This window comes from Lipotes vexillifer, unplaced genomic scaffold (assembly GCF_000442215.2).
Source record: "Lipotes vexillifer unplaced genomic scaffold, Lipotes_vexillifer_v1.1 scaffold590, whole genome shotgun sequence".
NCBI classification, from domain to species: Eukaryota; Metazoa; Chordata; class Mammalia; order Artiodactyla; family Lipotidae; genus Lipotes; species Lipotes vexillifer.
The window spans coordinates 1,664,316-1,683,252 of NW_006778358.1; the positions used below are offsets into that span (position 1 = coordinate 1,664,316).

The window sequence follows — 18,937 nt, forward strand, 5'->3', positions numbered from 1 at the left end:
CTGCACGTCCGGAGCCTGTGCTCCGCAACGGGAGAGGCCACGGCAGTGAGAGGCCCGCGTACTGCCAAAAAAAAAAAAAATCCTTCCCCAAAATAGAATATACTTTAACACTTCAGATGAATGAATTGTCTGATATTTTTAAGAAATAACTTTAGATATTTCCAGATAGAATATTACTTGTGAAAAACATTTTAGATTTAGAATAAAGAAACCATAACTAAAGTTTCCAGTATTTTATAGATTTGATATTACAGAACAGGGGTCCCCCACAATCTTCTACAAGAAAACACTGGAACTCACCAAAAAAGATACCCCACATTCAAAGACAAAGGAAAAGCCACAGTGAGATGGTAGGAGGGGAGTAATAACAGTAAAATCAAATCCCATTACTGCTGGGTGGGTGACTCACAAAGCAGAGAAATATTATACCACAGAAGTACACCCACTGGAATGAAGGTTCTGAGCCCCACATCAGGATTCCCGACCTGTGGGTCCGGCAATGGGAGGAGGAATTCGTAGAGAATGAGACTTTAAAAAAAAAAAAAAAAAAAAAGACGGCACAGCTGACCAACGGAGGGAGCAACGGGAATGTTCCAAAATTAAAAGAACTGGAATATGCAGAGTATAGTGGAGTTCTCTCAGGAAGGGTAAACCAACCGCTAACCCCCAGATCTGGAAGAATCGGCCATCTGCCAGCATGGCAGAAAAACGAAGACTGACCTAATGCGGTTTGAAGCATATAAACTCTACCCACTCTGCATTTTTCTAGAAGCTATAGCTCAGTGTTTCTGAAAAGGTCTTAAAGGCTCAAATTAGCTCCTCAGTAAGATGAGAGATTAAACCAGCACTGTCCAACAGACACAGTGCAAGCTGCGTATGTAATTTAAAATTTTCTAGTAGCCATCATTTTAGTAAAAAGAAACAGGTGAAATTAATTTTAATCATACATTTTATTTAACCCACCCTATAAAGTATGTTATAGTACCAGTTTGCAATGACTATAAAATAATTACACATTCTTTTTTCATGGTAAGTCTTGCAATCCAGTGTGTATTTTGCACCTGCAGACCAGCTCAATTCAGACAGGTCACGTTTCAAGCCCCATCAGTCCAGCAGCAACCACGTTGGACATTCAGGATAAACAGACTCTCATACTCCCGCAAAGAGCTCGCTACTGACCCATCCAGACACACGTGGAAAAGCGGCCTCGCTACAGTTGCCTGCCTCTAAAGGAGTCCCCAGTGCCAAATGCCGTTTTGTTCAAATACCCTGTTATTTCAGTTGAAAAGCATTTTTTTTTCAAAAGCCACCTCTCTTGTCACAGCTGCAGACCCCTGACACTGAGCCCTGCCTGACTCGGCCAGCCTCCCCACCGGGGGATCCAGCTGCGTTCCCTCTCCAGGCAGGGAACCTGGGGAGTCTGGGATGCCCCAAGACACTTTATCAAGCTATAAAGTCAAACTCTCAGGACCTGCATGCTTGACTGTCTAGCACTGAACACTAACAAAATGAAGAATCCACAATGTGAAAACCTGATTAGGAAGATGCTGAGTCTGGTCCCACCTCCGCTACCTGTTTCCAACACCACCTGGAGGAGGACAGCGTCTTCTCTGTCTCCTCTGTTTATGAATGGCACCGGCCCCCAGCAATAGCCCCCTTGTCCTTCGCTAACCCGCTGTCTTATTACACGGTCCTGGGAAATGAGGTGATGCTTCATTATTTCTGAGTGACAGGTGAAATCCTTATTCCATCTCAGCTCCAGATGGATTAAGAAGGCCCGGAGACACAGGGCTAACGGACTGGGGCACGAGTGACCAGGAGGGATCGTACCTATTATAAGGCTGCAGGAAGCGGGGACAGAAGCACCGGTGTCATTTCCAGTAGGACCGTCACTCCCATCCACGCCCGCGAACTCCTACCTTTGTGGTTGAAGATGCCCTCCATTTCCATGCTACTTCTGGAGTGGGCGATGCACAGGGAGCCGCAGGGGACCAGGCCTTCCACCGCGGGGGACCGGTCGGTGGTCCGCACCAGACACCAGTCAGGCTTGTCATGGGGCCGCTCCAAGACTTCCACGGTCTGGCCACGGCGGATGGTCAGCTCGGTGCTGTTACAGGCCGTGAAGTCGTGGATCACCACTGTCAGCTCACAGCCGCCGGACAGCTGGGGAGGGAGGGGACAGGTCAGCGAGCCCAAGCCACCGGCCCTCAGCAGGCGAGGCTGGTGCCTGGGCCGGGAGCTCAGCTCCCATTCCACAGCTGGGTCAGAGCACCGGGCACCAGCCAAATGAGGGCTCTCCCGTTTCCCTGTCCCTTAATTTACGTCCCTATCGAAACACTCGAACATTTACTTTTTCACATTCTAAGGTATAATAATGATTTTCCGTGTGTTACACTGTCAGAATCTGATGGTTTTCCATGAGAGTGTCCAACTACTTTTGTGCCTGAGACATATGTCTCTTCTCAAAGAGTGCCACATACCGGTGACTCTTGAACAACGTCGCTGGTTAGGGGCGCCGACCCCTCTGCACGGTCAAAAATCTGCGTCTAACTTTCGACTCCCCCCAAACATAACGACTGGTAGCCTACCGTCGACCAGAAGCCTTACCGATGACATGAACCGTTGACTGACACGTATTCTGTATGTCACATGTTTTACAATGCACTGTATTCTGACAATAAAGTATGCTAGAAAAACATGTTATTAAGAAGATCATGAGGAGGGGAAAATACGTTTACAGCACACATATGTGCTTATTGAGAAACAACGCACGTGTGAGCGGACCAGGGCACTGCGTCTGTTTAAAGGTCAACTGCACTCATTTTTAGACTTAGGGCAAACTAGTAAGAATTCTGCTTGTAGGCCTTTGCGGGGATTGTTGCGAAATACGGCGATGAATCAGATGGGGGTCGGTTCCGGCCTGGCGAGAGCGGTGCGGCCGGGGCGGCGCCTGTGCCCCCCGGGGCGGGAGGAGAGACGCAGAGCAGGGAGCGCAGCATCCAGGAGCGCGGGCAGAGCACGCCCTTCCTTCTCCAAAACCCTTCGAGAGCCTCGCCAGCCCCCAGGATACTCCCTAGCGCAAGCCTCCCCGCCCCACACTGCCACCGCCCACCCCAGCTCCGCCCGGGGCTCCCTCCCCGCCCCAGGCCTCAACACGTCCCTCCACATGCTGCGTGGACACCGGCTGACCCCTCACGCGCCACGTGGCTTCTGGCCTGAAGGGCCTTTCCCTCCTCCCCTCCTCTCAGCTCACTGCCATTTTCTGTCCGAACCCTTCTAAGTCTTGGGCCCTGCGAAGCACACCCAGGAACTCTGTAAAGAGCGACAACTCCATGATCTCTGCTTGGAAAACAGGTGCAGGGCCTTCTCACGACCGCTTGCTGTGCATCTTCCCTTAGACCGAACACTCCTTGGGGACAGCTCACAGGTGTGCTCGTTAGCGCCCCTCTGTAGGAGAACCTTGTGACCAACTCCCTGTCCTTGGCCCACCCGCTCTGGCCCTCCAATCCGGGCAGCCCCAGGCTCAGGCTGCATGCCGTAGCCTCCGTGCTGGGCACTTCCGAGCAGGCACCCGGGCCTGCTGCTTCCCCATCCCTTCAGAGCAGTGAGTCTGGGACGTGACTCATTACTCACCCTCACATCTGTTTCTCTTCCAGTGTTGCCTTTTGGGTAACGGTATCACAGTCAACCGCACTCCTTTGCACCCCTGAAACACGGTCAGTCGGATTCTAGAGTGTGTTTCTGACTTCTTCCTTGCTCAGCACGCCCACACCAATCACTTCACTTGGATTTCTGCACTGGTCCCCTGAGTGCCCTGCCCGATCCAGGCTTTCCTTCCAAACCACCTGAACACTGCTGCCAGAGTTCCCTTCTTAAAATGTTCACACATGCCATCCTCCTGTTCAAGAACCTTAGGCACACATTCCTTAGTATAAGACGCAACGTTCCCGTCACCGGGTCCTAGCCTGCCTCCCCGGGCAGTCTTCATGCTTCTCCCATGCTTCACAGCCCGGAGTGGCCATGTCCTCCTTTGAGGTGAGTCCTGCATGCCCTGTGTCCATGAGCCCTTCTGCTTGGAGCCCTCACCTCCCCAGCTGCTCTCGTCTCAGCCCCAGTCAAATCCCTCTGAGAAGCTGCTCCTGTGTCTACCGTCCTTAGCACTCTGTCCTTAAACAAATTACATCTCAAGTCTGACACGAGCCAGGCTTTGGGTTGTGTGTGTGTGTGTGTGTGTGTGTGTGTGTGTGTGTGTGTGTGTGTGTGTGTGTGTGTCTGTCCTCGGCACCAGAAAGCAGGTTTGTGTCATTCTTCTGCGACCTTTCCATGCCCAGTGTGTGAGCCCCCGGGTGCCAAGGGCCGGCGCACAGCTTGTAAGAGGAAGCTAGCAGCAGGCTTTGTGCCAGCAAGTGGTCACACATTTGCTGAAGTGAAAAAGGTAAGATAGGTTTGCTGTAAAAATGAGCTGTCTGAAAACCAAAACAAAACATGGGCTCTTCCTCTGTGACTTGGGGAGTGAACTCTGCCTGTGTGTTTCCTGTCCCCCCTTTGGGCATCGGCACGGAGACCACAGAAGAAGAGAAGACGGTCGCCGGGCTGAGCAGCGATGTGCAGGAGGAAGGGGAGGCTGGGCCTGCTGCCGGGAAACATCCTGTTCCAGAGAGGCCGCCCAGCCCCACCCCCGGCAGAGAACTGACTCCCACCCAGGCTCGCAGCCCTGCAGTGTCCTCGGCTGCCTGCCTGCCCTCTGTCACGCTCCATGCTCTCCAATGCCCTCCTGTCTTTCCAGAGAAAGTTCAGATATTTAGAATAAGAAACACATGTCCACTTGACAACCACAGAAAGCAAAACAAAACAAAACTCTTCCAAAATAAAGCATAAATAACGACAAAAGGAACTGTCTCTGCTGGGCCACAAAGGACACTTTCCCCAAGTGACTAACCCCCTTCTAAATTTTACAAACTTCTCTTTGGAAAAACTACGCTGAATCTCACACATTTCTCTGTGAACACTCGAAGATGCTAATGTTAAAAGGTCAACAGCAGAGGCCCAGCCTGGAGAAGAATTTTCCTCGTAAAACCCCACTTTATGGAAGTGGTTAATCCCTGTAACGAAAAGGAGGAATGTTTCCCATCCCAGGGAAAACGTGACCCGTGAACAAGCCCCGTGGGGAGCCCAGCCTGCCGAGGCCCCCTCAGGCCTGCACTCCCTACGGAGCCTTCCCTCGGCCCGAGCCGCCCTTCTGCTGGGCCCGCTCGTGCACGTGGTCCCCGCGTGTCACCACCCCCGGCCCTGGGAAGCTCCACTTCAGACGTGCTCCCTCATCACCGGCCTGTGCTGGCCTCCTTCTCCCGCTGTAGGAACTTTTCAGACTGCTTAAAGCCACGTGGTGTGTTCTGGGGGAGGGGGAAGGGTGGGAAGGGAGAAAGTGGCTGCCAAGAGGAATGAAGCTAGACTTTCTTTCTGGCGCTGAGTTTTCAGCCCCTCACAGAGTAATCAGAACTATTGGAAACATCTGTGCACTTGACAGAGCCTGAGAAATGAAAATCAAGCCTGTTCTGACAAAGAATCGCATACTGAGTCAAAATTCTTTCTCAAAGCCTTTAGAGAGTTAGTTACAAAATCTAGTACCAGAAGAATGTCTTCAAACAGTGCTAGGATTATCATTAAGAAAACCATATCTTCTTGGCTCTACCCCTAAGAATTAACTGACTTTTCCCATAAGAATCTCCTGCACAAATCTATAAGGGGAGGCTTAAATGGGCGTTTTCTAGTCCAGAGAGGAGACAACCATGGATTTCTGCCTCAATGTTCGCATTTGAATTTTTTTTTTTTTTTAATTAATTAATTTATTTTTGCTGTGTTGGGTCTTCGTTTCTGTGCGAGGGCTTTCTCTAGTTGCGGTGAGCAGGGGCCACTCTTCATCGCGGTGCACGGGCCTCTCACTGTCGCGGCCTCTCTTGTTGCGGAACACAGGCTCCAGACGCGCAGGCTCAGTACTTGTGGCTCACGGGCCCAGTTGCTCCACGGCATGTGGGATCCTCCCAGACCAGGGCTCGAACCTGTGTGCCCTGCATTAGCAGGCAGATTCTCAACCACTGCGCCACCAGGGAAGCCCCGCATTTGAATATTTTAAACTTATTCCAAAGCTTGTCTTTAAGACCAGGCTTGTTAATTAAAAAGACTTTTTTTTTTTGTATAAAAGACTTAAAATAACTATTTTGGAGTATCAGTGCAAGTCATTACAGCCTTTTATGTAGAACTGATCTCCTAATTAGAACAAGTTTGGGTTACCCTTATTTATTGTCAGTGACATTTCTACCCCTAGTGACACAATTTCTTCACTATGTTCAAAGTGTTACCATTCCATTTATCTAGTTTAAAAATTCACTTTTCCTTTCCAACCATATTTTGTGAAAGTTTTCACATTATCTTTTTCACATCTCTATATTTTATGGACTTGTATCACGGGCTCCTCACCACAAGCATTTGGTTTAGGATTGCAATTTATGAAAATCTCAATTTCCATGACTCACATTAACTCTTGTGACATTCTCATCAGAGGATAATTTTTTCCCAATCTTTCTGCTTTTCACCTTAAAAAAATTAAACGTGGTGACTAAAAAGCATGACAGTAAAATGGCCTTAACTGGAGCAAGGACCATGGATACTATAATGAAATGCCTCCTCCAAGACCAGCCATGAAAGGGCTGCCGGGGGGAACTCCAGTGATGCTGATGCACGGACGATTAGCAGAACCAAACCAGGGCCCCCTTGCCTGAGTTTTCTCAATGATTGAAAATGAACAAGTTGCTGTGTTTCACCCAAAAGAATGAAATACTCACCTGGTCGCAGGCACGTGAACCTTCAAAAACCGCCACATAGAACAGAACTTTACTTTTTACATTTTCTGGAGAAACCACGGTACATTGTTTTGCTTTGCCTGAACCCAGTTAAAGACAGTAACTGAAGCAGAGCCGTGGCTGGGTGCTTCTCACCCACCGCTCGGGCTCTGGCATCCCCTCCCTGGAGCTCTGCAATGAGGCATGTCTACTTTACAAGAACATACAGTTCTTGAGAGACAACAGCAAACACCTGATTTGAATGACTGGCTTGCAGGTGAGTTCTGGGGCGGGTTCCGCCAGAGGAACAGGGGCTCTTTACGACTGACACACGGATGGTGTAGTCCTCCCTGTAAATGAATCTGCTTCGAGAAGCTAAGATCAATCGCAGGTGGGTGTCTGGCCAACTTTCCGGGAGCGCTTCAAAAGGAGAGGGGGAAGCGGTCTACTAAAAGCCACCTTCCCCTATGGAATAGAGTGTACCAACCCACAGTCACATCCTACAGCCCAGCACGGTGCAGGCACTAGAAACCTCACAAAAGGGCCTTGTGGTTTTGTGCAGGCTTCACACAGAGCAGACCAAAGAGTGGTTCCTCGTTTAAAGGGGAATAGAAAGCACAGCTCCGTTAATTACCAGCTCCGTGGTTACAAGAGAAAGGCCACCACCGGCAGCCAGAACAATTCCCCAAGGAAACGCATTACCCCAGCTTCTCCCTGGGCAACTTCGCGGAGGCCAGAGGCTTGGGCTTCTCAGCAGCCGTCCTAACCATGGGACCATCAGGCCCCTTGCTTACCCCAAACCCAAGGCCAAGTTCACAGGAGAAGCCGTCACAAAATCTGCTGCTGGGTTTCCAAGAGGACCACTGTGAATCTCTCATAGATTGGGGTGCAAAAAGAAATCTGTCAGAACTGAAAAATGGTTAAGATGGCAAAAATGTTGTTTCTTACCACCCTTCCCCCACGAAAAAGAAGAAAAGAACAAAACAAAAGGAAACAGAAAAAAAGAAAAGAAAAAGAAAATCTGTGAGAAAAAACTTTTTCAAAAGCAGCAGCTTACCCTACCCAACATTTTTACCCAGAAAAGAAATACTGAGTATAACATTCAGGGAGGTTAATCCTTTACTCTTTGCTAATGTGATCACACGCTGGTTTTGACATGCAAATATCCCTTGGAAGCCTTCCTTGACTGGGATACACATGAGGTGCAACGGAAAGTTAGATGTCAAGAAGCTAAATTTAAAAGATATATTTGAAAAGGCAAACTTTAAGTGTAAAAAGCCAGGCAGATCAGAGAGAGGACAGCTCCCAGGTACCAGGCCTCCAGGCTCGGCAGCAGCTGGCCTGGACCAATGCCACACCTGCCCTCACTCTGAACATTTTAGAACCGAGAGGCGCCGAGGGCCGAGCCGCGGGGCATGAACGAAAAGCTTCGTTGGCTGAAAAGCGGAAAAACGAATGAGGCTCGGGAAGCAGTCAGCTGGACCCCACCTGTACTACTTTCAATCACAGGCCCTGGAAAGCAAGACCCCTCTTGGGACAATTGAGCCCAAAGGAGCCTGTTTGCTGTGTTTCCTGAGTAAGCAGCACTTATCCAGAAAAGTTCAATTGAAAGGCCTCTTTTTTTTCCCCTGACAAGCTAAGGTATGACAGCCAGGTAACCAGCCGACTGGGTCCCTCACCCAAAGGAAGAACAAGCAGAATAAACCACCAGCCTCGAGTCTGAATCAAAGATGGGCCCTCACTGTCAACAGTGACTTTGACCAGTACTGTAAAATTTACATTGAAAAGCACTTCTCGAGGCACCACTATTTTTAGAAACACTTTTGTTAACAGTTATACCTAAAGTTGTAGTTTTGAAAAATCTGCCTTTTCTTAGAACTGAGGCTCTCTGCTCTAGCATGGGGGATTTTGTTTTTCTGATTGAGTAAAGTTAGCAAAGGCTGCATTCATTCTGTGGCTTTATGAGAGCACTTAAGAAACTTGTTAAAAACTACAAAAAGCCACAGTCACTTAGAAAGATAGAGGGAACCAATGCCAGGGGCCACCCTCGCCAGGCTGCCAGCGGGGAGGGCTTTCTCTGCTTGTTCCTGTGGAACGGCACCTGTCCTAGGCTGCACAGGGCTTGATGCCCTTGCACCTGGGAAGGCACGAACCGACCTCGTGAAGAGCACGGACTCATCCTACGGCTGATGCGGTAGGATTACAGGGGAGAGGCTGGGAAAACGTTTCAAGCAAGAGTCTCCCACTTCTTCAGAGGCTGCCCGTTCAGCACGTGATCAGTATTCTGCTGTTGAGCCACCAAGACGTGCAAGTTCAGGAACTGAGTCTGAGCAATTTACCCTTAGCACGGCTTCTAGCTCCTAAGGAACACAGTTAGCTTCTAAATCCACTGCAGGCAGGAGTGCTCACTAAGAGGCCGATGTGCAGTGGTCTGCAACAGCCAGTAATGAGGGACAAGGAGGCAATTTCTGAAATGAAGACACAGTGACCGTCGACATCTAGGCAGTGCTCAGGGCGTGTAAGGCACTGTTCCAAACGCACATTTTTAATGCTCACAGCCCTAGAGGAGGGAGTCGTACTGTCCCCTGTTACAGATGAGGAAACTGAGGTACAGAGAGGCTGCTGAGAAGCAGAGCTCAGAGGCCTGGCTGGGGAGCACCTGCTTGTTCTTAACCATCTGCTGTTGGACGCTAAATACTTTGCTTACTCGACTCCGTTACCCTCTGGGCGGAGTCGGGACCCTTAACTGACGTCCCGGGATTAAAGCTATGTGCTGTCCCCAGAAAGGCTTCTGAACGAAGCGACTCAACTTCATGCCCGCGCGGGCAAACCTACACGAGGCTCTGGGACACCCTGGCAAGGGCAGCAGGCTGGGCAGCGCCTCGAGCCAAGGCTCCCTCCTGCTTCTGGCAGCTGCAGGCAGAGGGGAGAGTGTGAGCTTGGAGGGGGGGGGCACACAGTGCCAGGTATGTGAGGAACGGGGCTGAATGCAAGCATGAGGCACTTCCTAAGCAGGCTGAATGCAGGCTTCTTTTCTCCAAAACTTGAAGCCAGCCTCATCTTAAAACGTACTGGCGTTAATTACTTTATATACTACCGCAGCGCTGCAATTTATGTAAATCCATCCAAGTTCCTATGGTGCAGACTGTCACTTCACAGAGGTTTATTGACTTTTTAAACTACATAAATTTCATATCCCCAACACAGTGCTATATATACTTCATGAAAAGTAACTGAAACCATTTATTTTTTTTTAATGTGTGAATTCATACACTCACATCACAAGCTTAGGGGCAATTTGTGCCAAGTATCAGTCTCAACTGAATTTCTCGTTCATTACAAATAAGCACAGCACGGCTTCAGACCTAAAGAAGGCTCACACCTGGCCCCCTGCTGCCTTGGGCCGCTTTTCCGCAGCCTGCCCTGTCTGGCCTTGGTTAGTTTTTTCATCCTGAGCTCAAGATGGTTTGTTCTATAGTAGTAGCCTATATTTGATTCACATATTTTCTACTTTCCTTATAATATAAATTTTTGTTATATGAAGCAAACCACAGACTAATAATGCATACAGAAGGAAAAAAATATTAAAAATCCTTCTTTAATACACCAAAATATTTAGTTCCTCCTCAGCTCTAGTGTGAAATAACAGGGTCTAGACCCCGCCAGGGAATTAGATCCACATTCCGTTTCTGGCTTCCGCTCTCTATTCCGGGTGGCCCTGTGAGGGTCACCTGGCCTCCCTCGTCCCCGCAGTGACCTGGAGGCGTCCCCTCCCAACATCAGGGAGACAAGCTCAGGACAAATGAGACAAGAATCTGGCAAGCATTTGATTTCTTTGGAACCCAAATTATATTTTCATGAGATCGCTTTATCAGCACAAGCACCATTAATATGGGCAAGAATCAGTGCTACACTTACAACTGGAACAAAGAGATGGCAGATTTTAAAACCAACGTTTTCAAAGAAGGAAAGGTGCTCGGGGGCCCTGTGGTCTGTATCTGCTAACAGTGTCCCTGGAGAGAGGGTGTCTCCAGGCCCCTCCTTACCTGACTCTTCTAAAACCCTGTGCCTCTTCTGAGAGTTACTACAGCACTGGGCGGACAACTCCTCAAGAGCTCTCCAAGAGGCCAAGCCGAAAACATCCCCCCACCCGGTTTCTGAAATGGAACCAAACTCCATGATAACAACTAACTAACTCATAACAGACATCATAAATTAAGTCAAACAGGCAGAATATGGTTAAGTAATTTCCCTTGCCAGATCTATCTGCCCATGTCATCAGAGGCTATTTAAACTTGAAATATGTATAGGGTGGAAAGAACCTTGGGACATATGAAAAGTTACTGCCATCAGAGATAACAGGGCTTTCTGTTTAAGCCTAGTTCAGAGTAACAGTGCATTTTACAAACTGACTCCATAAAGCATGCAGTTTCTTAAATGTATTCTCCTGAATCATCTACTGACCCTGAAATGTTCTACCAGAGAAGTACATAAAAGGAGAAAACCTCCCCAAAGCAGAGAACAGACATGTGTAGGCATATGTGTGGTCGCAAACATGGGCCTTCTTTTGTATAAGGCCTCATGGGTATGGCCCCTCCAAACTCCACATTCTGACTTATCCATATTAAGTGTCACACGCTGCTTATTTTCCTCCCAAATACAGAACACAAGAACGGAAGAAGACAACCCATTGCCATTCTACGGTCTTAGGAAGACATTTCATCCCTTTTGTGTACCTCCTATTAAGGACCTATGGCCTCAATGAGGGCTATGAAATACATGCCACATCCACTTAAGAAAACAGTTTTGGCACGTCACTACGCGAGATGGTTAAGAGTCATGAGAACATCAGGTAGGCTGAGAGCGGCTGAGCAAGGGGCTGCTATCACAGCTTCACCCGGGAGCACAGGCAAGGCGGCACCTGCAGAAGGGGCCTTGGCGGGATTTCTGAGCTACGGAGTGAAGTTCGCTGGTAAGGTATGAGATGAGGTAAACAGAAACTGGTGAGTTACCTTCACAGATAAAATATTTAAGAGGCAGTTCTTTAATAATTCTAATACCGCAGTAGATCCCCAGTGTAAAATGATTAATTTCTGCAAACCTATACTCTTGCTAGTGATGTATCCCTTCTCTCTCACTGGGTACATAATGTGTTGTCTTTTTTTTTTTTTTTTTTTTTTTTGCGGCATGCAGGCCTCTCCCGTTGCGGAGCACAGGCTCCAGACGCGCAGGCTCAGCGGCCATGGCTCATGGGCCCAGCCGCTCTGCGGCATGTGGGATCTTCCCGGACCAGGGCATGAACCCGTGTCCCCTGCGTCGGCAGGCAGACTCTCAACCACTGCGCCACCAGGGAAGCCCAATGTGTTGTCTTAAAAGCCACAGTTCCTATAAGTTCCTATCCTTATAAGGCATTATAAGGATAATGCCTTATTTTTCTAGACTCAAATCCAAGTTCACATAAGCCTATTTTGCTATAATAGATTCCAAGTAGAACTAACTGCCTCTTCCTAACTCCAGGGCAGAGCCTTATCTCTGGGGCAAACCCCCTGTGAATCCCGGTCGGCGCCCCGCAGCTGCCAGCCCCCAGTGTCAGGGGACAGGGAGCCCGGGGGCACTAGCACACGGTTCTCTGTGGGCCAGAGGCACAACCTGGCACCAGGCAGCTCCATCTCAGAGCCGGGGGCTGGAGAGCCAGGAGCCCCTTCCCAGATGCAGGGAGCGTTTCCAGACTCCCACCACCACCCATTTATACATAAACCACCCAAGAAGCAAAGCTACCCTTTCTTCTTGGGCCAACCACCAGAAAAATCTTAACACCCCTTCCAAAAGACAGAACTTTTTATATTTATTTTTCTCTGGCAATTTCATTCAAATAACCTGTTTTTTAAATAAACTTTTAAACTCAGGTAAACCCAGACCAGATCCATGAGAGGACATCTGGTAAGACTGTGAGTTTGGGGGCTTGGTGGACCTCCAGCTGGGGCGGCGATGCTCAGCCTTGGCGAGTCTGTGAATTGGTCCCCTCGGCAGAAGCCACGATTACTTTGGACCTTTCCTTCAGGTGGAAGTCTTGTGTAACTATTAAGATAACCCAGTCACCTCAATTACTACTTTTTTAAAAGAAAATAATTGGGATTACTCTAATGAAATGTTTCCAAGTTCAAACTTTATTTTCTTCACTGAATGACTATGGGGCGGGGTGGGCCTCGGGGAAAGAGGCTATTAGGGACCAAATGACTGAACATGTCATTTATCTTATTCCTCATTATTACTACTGGAGAGAAATATTTTCTGAACGTAATACACTGAGCTCCGAACAAAATCAAACGAGACATTGTTTTTGTTCTCCAGTCCTGTTACTCTAAGCATTTTAAGTTCTAGGGCTTATTATTTAGTGAAGTCAAAAAGGAGGTTGAGAAAGAGCTAATTACTCCAATTAGAAGGATTCTGAAAATGAAATCAGTGTAGGAAACCAATGTTTTCAAACCTACTCACTCCTGTCCTGGAAACAACATTCAACACCATGAATTCTGCGAAAGCAAGTGAGAAAAGACCGAAGCCTGGGACTCAGATTTGCCCTCTGAAGCAAACCCCGACACTGGGCTCTCTCCTCTGACAGCGGCCGTCTCCAAATGACGGGAGGTCAGGACAGCGAGTGGGCTGTGGAGACATCGTGCAAACGCAGACTCCTCCAGCCCCCTCGGGACGAAGGTCTCTCGTGGGAAAGTCCAGCCCGTGTCAGGCACTGAGAAACCCAGGAATTCTGAACCAACGGCAAGTTCAATGAAACCCCTACTTGCTGTCAAAACCTTGTCTTAAGAACTTGGTCTTAAGCCTTCTAGAAAAAGAACAGAATAGGTGCTTATCTCAGTAGGAACTGAGGACTCTGTGGACATCAATGCCTCCACTGGCTTTTACAGGGGACTCTGGTCACCTGTGCATCACGTAAGCCCAGGGTTCCAACTTCTCCCATTAGTTTATTTTGTAGGTTAGTTGATTCTATCGAGACAATCACAGGACACTCTAGGCCGCTGCTGTAGAAGGTAAAGCTACAGACTTCTTTGCTGCAAATCAGACCCTCCTTCCTGGTGGGTAGTCCACGGACGCCTCAGGGTCCACCGGCAGATGCCGCTGCCCCTGCTTCAATCAGAGCGCCCCGCTTTCACACACCTGGGCTCTGTGTAAGATTTAATTTAAAATAATAGGGTCTTCTGCTTAATATAAAATAAAAAAGCTTAAACACACTGCCTTAGAACACTCGTATAGAAAACCATGTAACGGCACTGGGAAGGGCGAGTGATTTTTTCCTGAATCTTCGGGGTTCAAGTCTGCTTAGCCCTGACACTGCAAATCTTTGCTCCTGGTACCATGTCCGGGCACCTCTTTTAACCCATGGCAGCTGTCTGAAATGCTGATGACAAACTGTCATTTATCGACTGACCGGAGACTGGCCACATGCACCTCCCCAAAGAAAGGGCTAGTTCTGGCTCACCTTATCACTGTCCAGCGTGTTCTGAGACGTCCGGGATGCGATTGAAATCGTATCAGGCTGGCTGCTGCCATCTCCTTGGCTATCCAGATCCTCTCCATCCCTGGAGACACAGAGAAATTCCTGACATTGCTGGATTTGCTTTTCAAGAATGGTAAAGATGGGCTATCAGCCATTGGAGGAAGAACAGATTTGTTTAAAGAGGTGCGAATCGGTCTCTGATTACGGCTGCCACCACGGTATTAATGACGATAGATGACTCTTCACTGAGAACAGGCTTTTTGCTGGGCCCTGGGCTGAGAGTCTAACATCTACCACTGCACTTAGTTCTCACAGTAATAAAAATCCAGTTGATAGGGTCACCGCCATTTTAGAAATGAGAAGCAAAAACGTCTAGGTGCTACATAACTTGTCCAAGGTCACATGCACGACTTACACATGAGCACAGATTAATAACACTTGGGGTGGAAAAGGAAAAGAATTAGGGATTTGCATATAGACTTTCATCTACTTTAAGCTGAAGGAGGTTGTTGTCTTGACAAAGGAATTTCATTACTAAGAATGATGTTATATATAGATTGTATTCTTTAAAAAATTACTCCTCGGGCTTCCCTGGTGGCGCAGTGGTTGAGAGTCCGCCTGCCGATGCAGGGGACACGGGTTCGTGCCCCGGTCCGGGAAGATCCCACATGCCACGGAGCAGCTGGGCCCGTGAGCCATGGCCGCTGAGCCTGTGCGTCCCGGGCCTGCGCTCCGCAACGGGAGAGGCCACAACAGTGAGAGGCTCGCGTACCGCAAAAAAAAAAAATTACTCCTCGACACTTCTCAAAAATATTTGAGAAAAATGATTTTTGAAAAATAGTACGTTAACATTGCCTTGTTCCTTTCCTTCAATAAAAGCAAACTTACAAAAAAAATCCCCAGGCACTGACCTCCTTCCTTTCTGTCTCGTTGCCGGAGCTGTTTTGGGGATGTGAATGGGCTCCTTCAGGGCGCCTTTCAGGTGAATGGTCCTTTCCTGGATCACTTCCCGGATATGCTTGATCCAGTCCTGCTTGTTTTCTATACTGGAGGCCTTGACAAAGTGTTAGAATCAATCAGGATACAGAAGGGGCCTTTTCCAGAACCTGCACTAACCACAGTCAGGTCCCTGCATTCCTGGAATTGCCCATTTGAAAAATAACTTTTCAGCAGAAAAGCAACCATCTCCTGTGTTTAATTTCCCACCAAATAAATGACCCTAATTTTGAATATTCTGTCATCAAGACCGTTTTTATTCTATAGCGTTCATGTTATTGCAGATCTCTGAATATTCTAGTAATCAATCATTCTCCAGCCCTAAGACCTGTTAAGCAGCCCTGGGTAAATATGAGAACACAACCACCCCCAAACCCAAGTGTCTTGAGGCCCTTTAGGCAGACAAGTGGCCAGTGCCCCAGAGCTCACCACCTCGCCCCCTTGGACTCACGATCAACTGGTGCAGCTGCACCGTTTCCCCAGCTGCGTCCGCTCCCCATATCCCCACTTGCACTCTATGGAGTTGGGGCCTCCCTAATCCTCCTGTTATAAATGAGGACCTGCAGTGTGGACACACTGGAAATGTGCCTAAGGCCACACTGCCAGCAGGTGAAGAAGCCGGGATTCCCGGGGGGTGGACACCCCAGCCCATCCCCCCAATCTCTGCCTGTATCCACCTCTGCTTAGACCACTGGGATAAACCAGGGTAGCCTACTGCCAGTTACATATGGTGGATTTCCCTCAACTCCACTGCAACACTGGAGAAAGGTTCTCTGGAAACGACACATCGTAGATACTCAACAAGCATCGGTGGAGTGAACACATATGGCATCACTTTTTCCAGATTTTTTTCTTTCACTGTGCCTCAAAGGAGGTGGTTTTTTTTTTTTTTCTTTCCCTTTTTACATGTTCTGGGCCTTAGTAACAGTTTTTAATTTCCTTACGGAAAACATCAACCTCCTATGATATAAGCATAATTCCCTGTGAATGATTAAAACAATCGTCAGTGGGATTATGGATGAGATCACGCAGGGAGGGGAACCCAGCATTTTCTCGTGGTGGACCTTGTTTTTGAAAATACAAGGTCAAAGCCCATGCTGGGGAAGGAAATTAAAATTGAGAACTCTCTTTCTAAATAAAATGTTTTCACTGAAGGGTGTGTCTTCAAAGGTAATGAGAGGCAGTAACAGAGAAATAAGTGAAGGAGAAAAGGAGCCTCCTGTCCCTTCTCCCCAGATCTGATGCCAGGAGAGCAGTTAAACCAATTTCTCCTGGGGCAGGAGGCAGCGTGACTAGGGAACAGGGGAATCTGTGCATGAAATCAGCATCTCAGGATGGACAACTGTGAACAACACAGAACTACTGGCATTTAAATGCCTGAGACAAATATTTGGGGCGTTAAACAAAGCGAAGTATCTGAGAAAGGACATTTGGCAAAGTTTGGAGATCTGTACGTACCATGTTGAGAAATAAAGAACATTCTCGTAATTTAAGTACAGCAAACTGACCATTACCTTTATGGAGAGCAATTCTCCTAACCTTAAAGAAATTAAACAAGGAAAAAAGGCACCAATTTTTTCAGAGACAGTAAAAGAAAGGTAACCCAGCTAGACTACTAAGCAAAGGCCCCACTTGGCTAAGAGAAGGGAATAATTTGTTTCATACTCTCAGTAGTCTCAATCTGTTCAAGAAAGGATTTAGGAATAAAATTCTCCTTTCCAGACTGTAAAAGTAAAAAAAGGTCACAATTTTGTTCTACAAGTACTAGGCCATCACCATCACTGTCATTACCACCTTCACTGTCACCACCTCCACCACCACCACTGTCTACACCATCTACACCATTGCCATCTCTACCACTGTCTATACCCTCACCACCACCTATACCATAACCACCATTGCCACTGCTAAAATATCCACCAACTCCACCTCCATCTACACCCTCACCATCTCTAACACCATTGCCACTGCTAAAATATCCACCAACTCCACCTCCATCTACACCCTCACCATCTCTACCACCATCGACACCCTCACCATCTCTATACCACCGACACCCTCACCATCTCTACCACCATCGACACCCTCACCACCACCTATACCATAACCACCATCACCCCTGCTAAAATATCCACCACCTCCACCTCCACCACCTACGCCATCAACACCACCACCACCACCACCACCACTAAGCAGTCTCTGAAATTAATAAGGACATCATTTCCTTTAGCCTCTCATTAGAAGTCAGAAAAATATTACCCTCAATTCCCTAGAAAACTTTCATTTGGTAAAGCCTGCAAGGAAATCTGATTCTTCAACTGCATCATGAGTATTTTATTACGTCCTAAATGAAAGTAGTCCATATCTGGCTAAAATATCTGGCACTATTTCTCAGATGTACCTTTTGGCATGTGTCACTGCAGCTAATCTGGATAAATACTCATAAGTTGGAAGTTTTAAGGTCTTGAGTATACTTTAAAACTTTATCCCTTAGAAAAGTTCAGCCATCTAATATCGAGCTATCAGTGCAATTTATATTTTATAGGGCTTTACGCCAGTACTAAGGAGAATACACTGGGTTGGTAGTCATATATTCATTGCAAAACAATCCATCATTTCCATGTGAATAAAGACCTTAGGAACACAATGGCTTCCACAGTCAGCGGTCACTAAAGTACAGGCTCTACAAGAGCGCTGTACTGTTAAATAACTCACAGTTGCTGGAAATACCATTGAGAGATTCAAAAAGAATGTAAGGGACAAAATTGCTGACATGCAAGTCCACACACCAGAGGCCCATTAAGCTTTTGGCTCGTCTCCCAATATTCTACAAATCTTCAGCTACATCTGAAGTCGCTTACGGTCTTTCCAGATAGCTCAGAAAGACAGTTCCATCTGCATTTTCTCAAACACAGGAGGAGGGAAGTCCACAAGACACCCTTAGAGCCCTCCAACTTTCCTAGGAGAGGTTAGTATACTCAAAACAGCGTTCACATTAAATATTCAAAGATATATTCCTCCCTCAAAGACGACACACTCCAAAGCACCCTTAGTGTTTTTGAACACTTTAAATGATAACATTACCAAACCCTATACCTGATCATGACCCCCCCCAACCCTGCTTTTTTTCTCTGCCTCCAAACTGGAAAGCCAAAGAGTCTTAGGACCCCATGAAGACTCCTGGCATGTTCAGCCCTGAAACTGTCAAAGGCCCTCACAGATTCATCAGGTGCCTATTTTCCTTTGGAAACCAGAGGTCAAGTGTACAATGGGAGCTACTGGTCCATATCTCCCTCCTCCTGTACCTCAACTTCTTGCATCTCTTACGGAATCACCCAATTCTTTGCAAGACTGAAAGAATGGAGAAGTTTAGAAAGACCTTTCTCCAAGTGACCTTTTGTAGGCAAGCAAAAATTCAGCTCGAGTCATTTCACCACTAGAATACCCAACTGAATTTATTCTGCTGTTCTTTTTGTGGTAACCCCCAATCTCCACAGAACACAAAGGGAACAATAAAAGGACATGAAAACCAATATGGCTCAACAACAGGAAAAAGCACTCACAGACATGGTAATCTTGTCACAAAGCACAC

The 18,937-nt window shown here is 47.6% G+C and overlaps 1 protein-coding gene across 1 annotated transcript in view; it reads right to left on the reverse strand.

Moving 5' to 3' along the window:
• The window catches only part of TRIO (trio Rho guanine nucleotide exchange factor), a 245,526-nt gene that overhangs the window by 76,478 nt on the left and 150,111 nt on the right, over nucleotides 1–18,937 (reverse strand). Inside the window, exons 32-34 of the mRNA XM_007451615.1 lie at nucleotides 15,261–15,403; nucleotides 14,332–14,431; nucleotides 1,920–2,163 (exon numbers count right to left, since the gene is read on the reverse strand). Of these exons, the coding sequence (XP_007451677.1) occupies nucleotides 1,920–2,163; nucleotides 14,332–14,431; nucleotides 15,261–15,403 (487 nt within the window). The remainder of the gene's footprint in view (nucleotides 1–1,919; nucleotides 2,164–14,331; nucleotides 14,432–15,260; nucleotides 15,404–18,937) is intronic.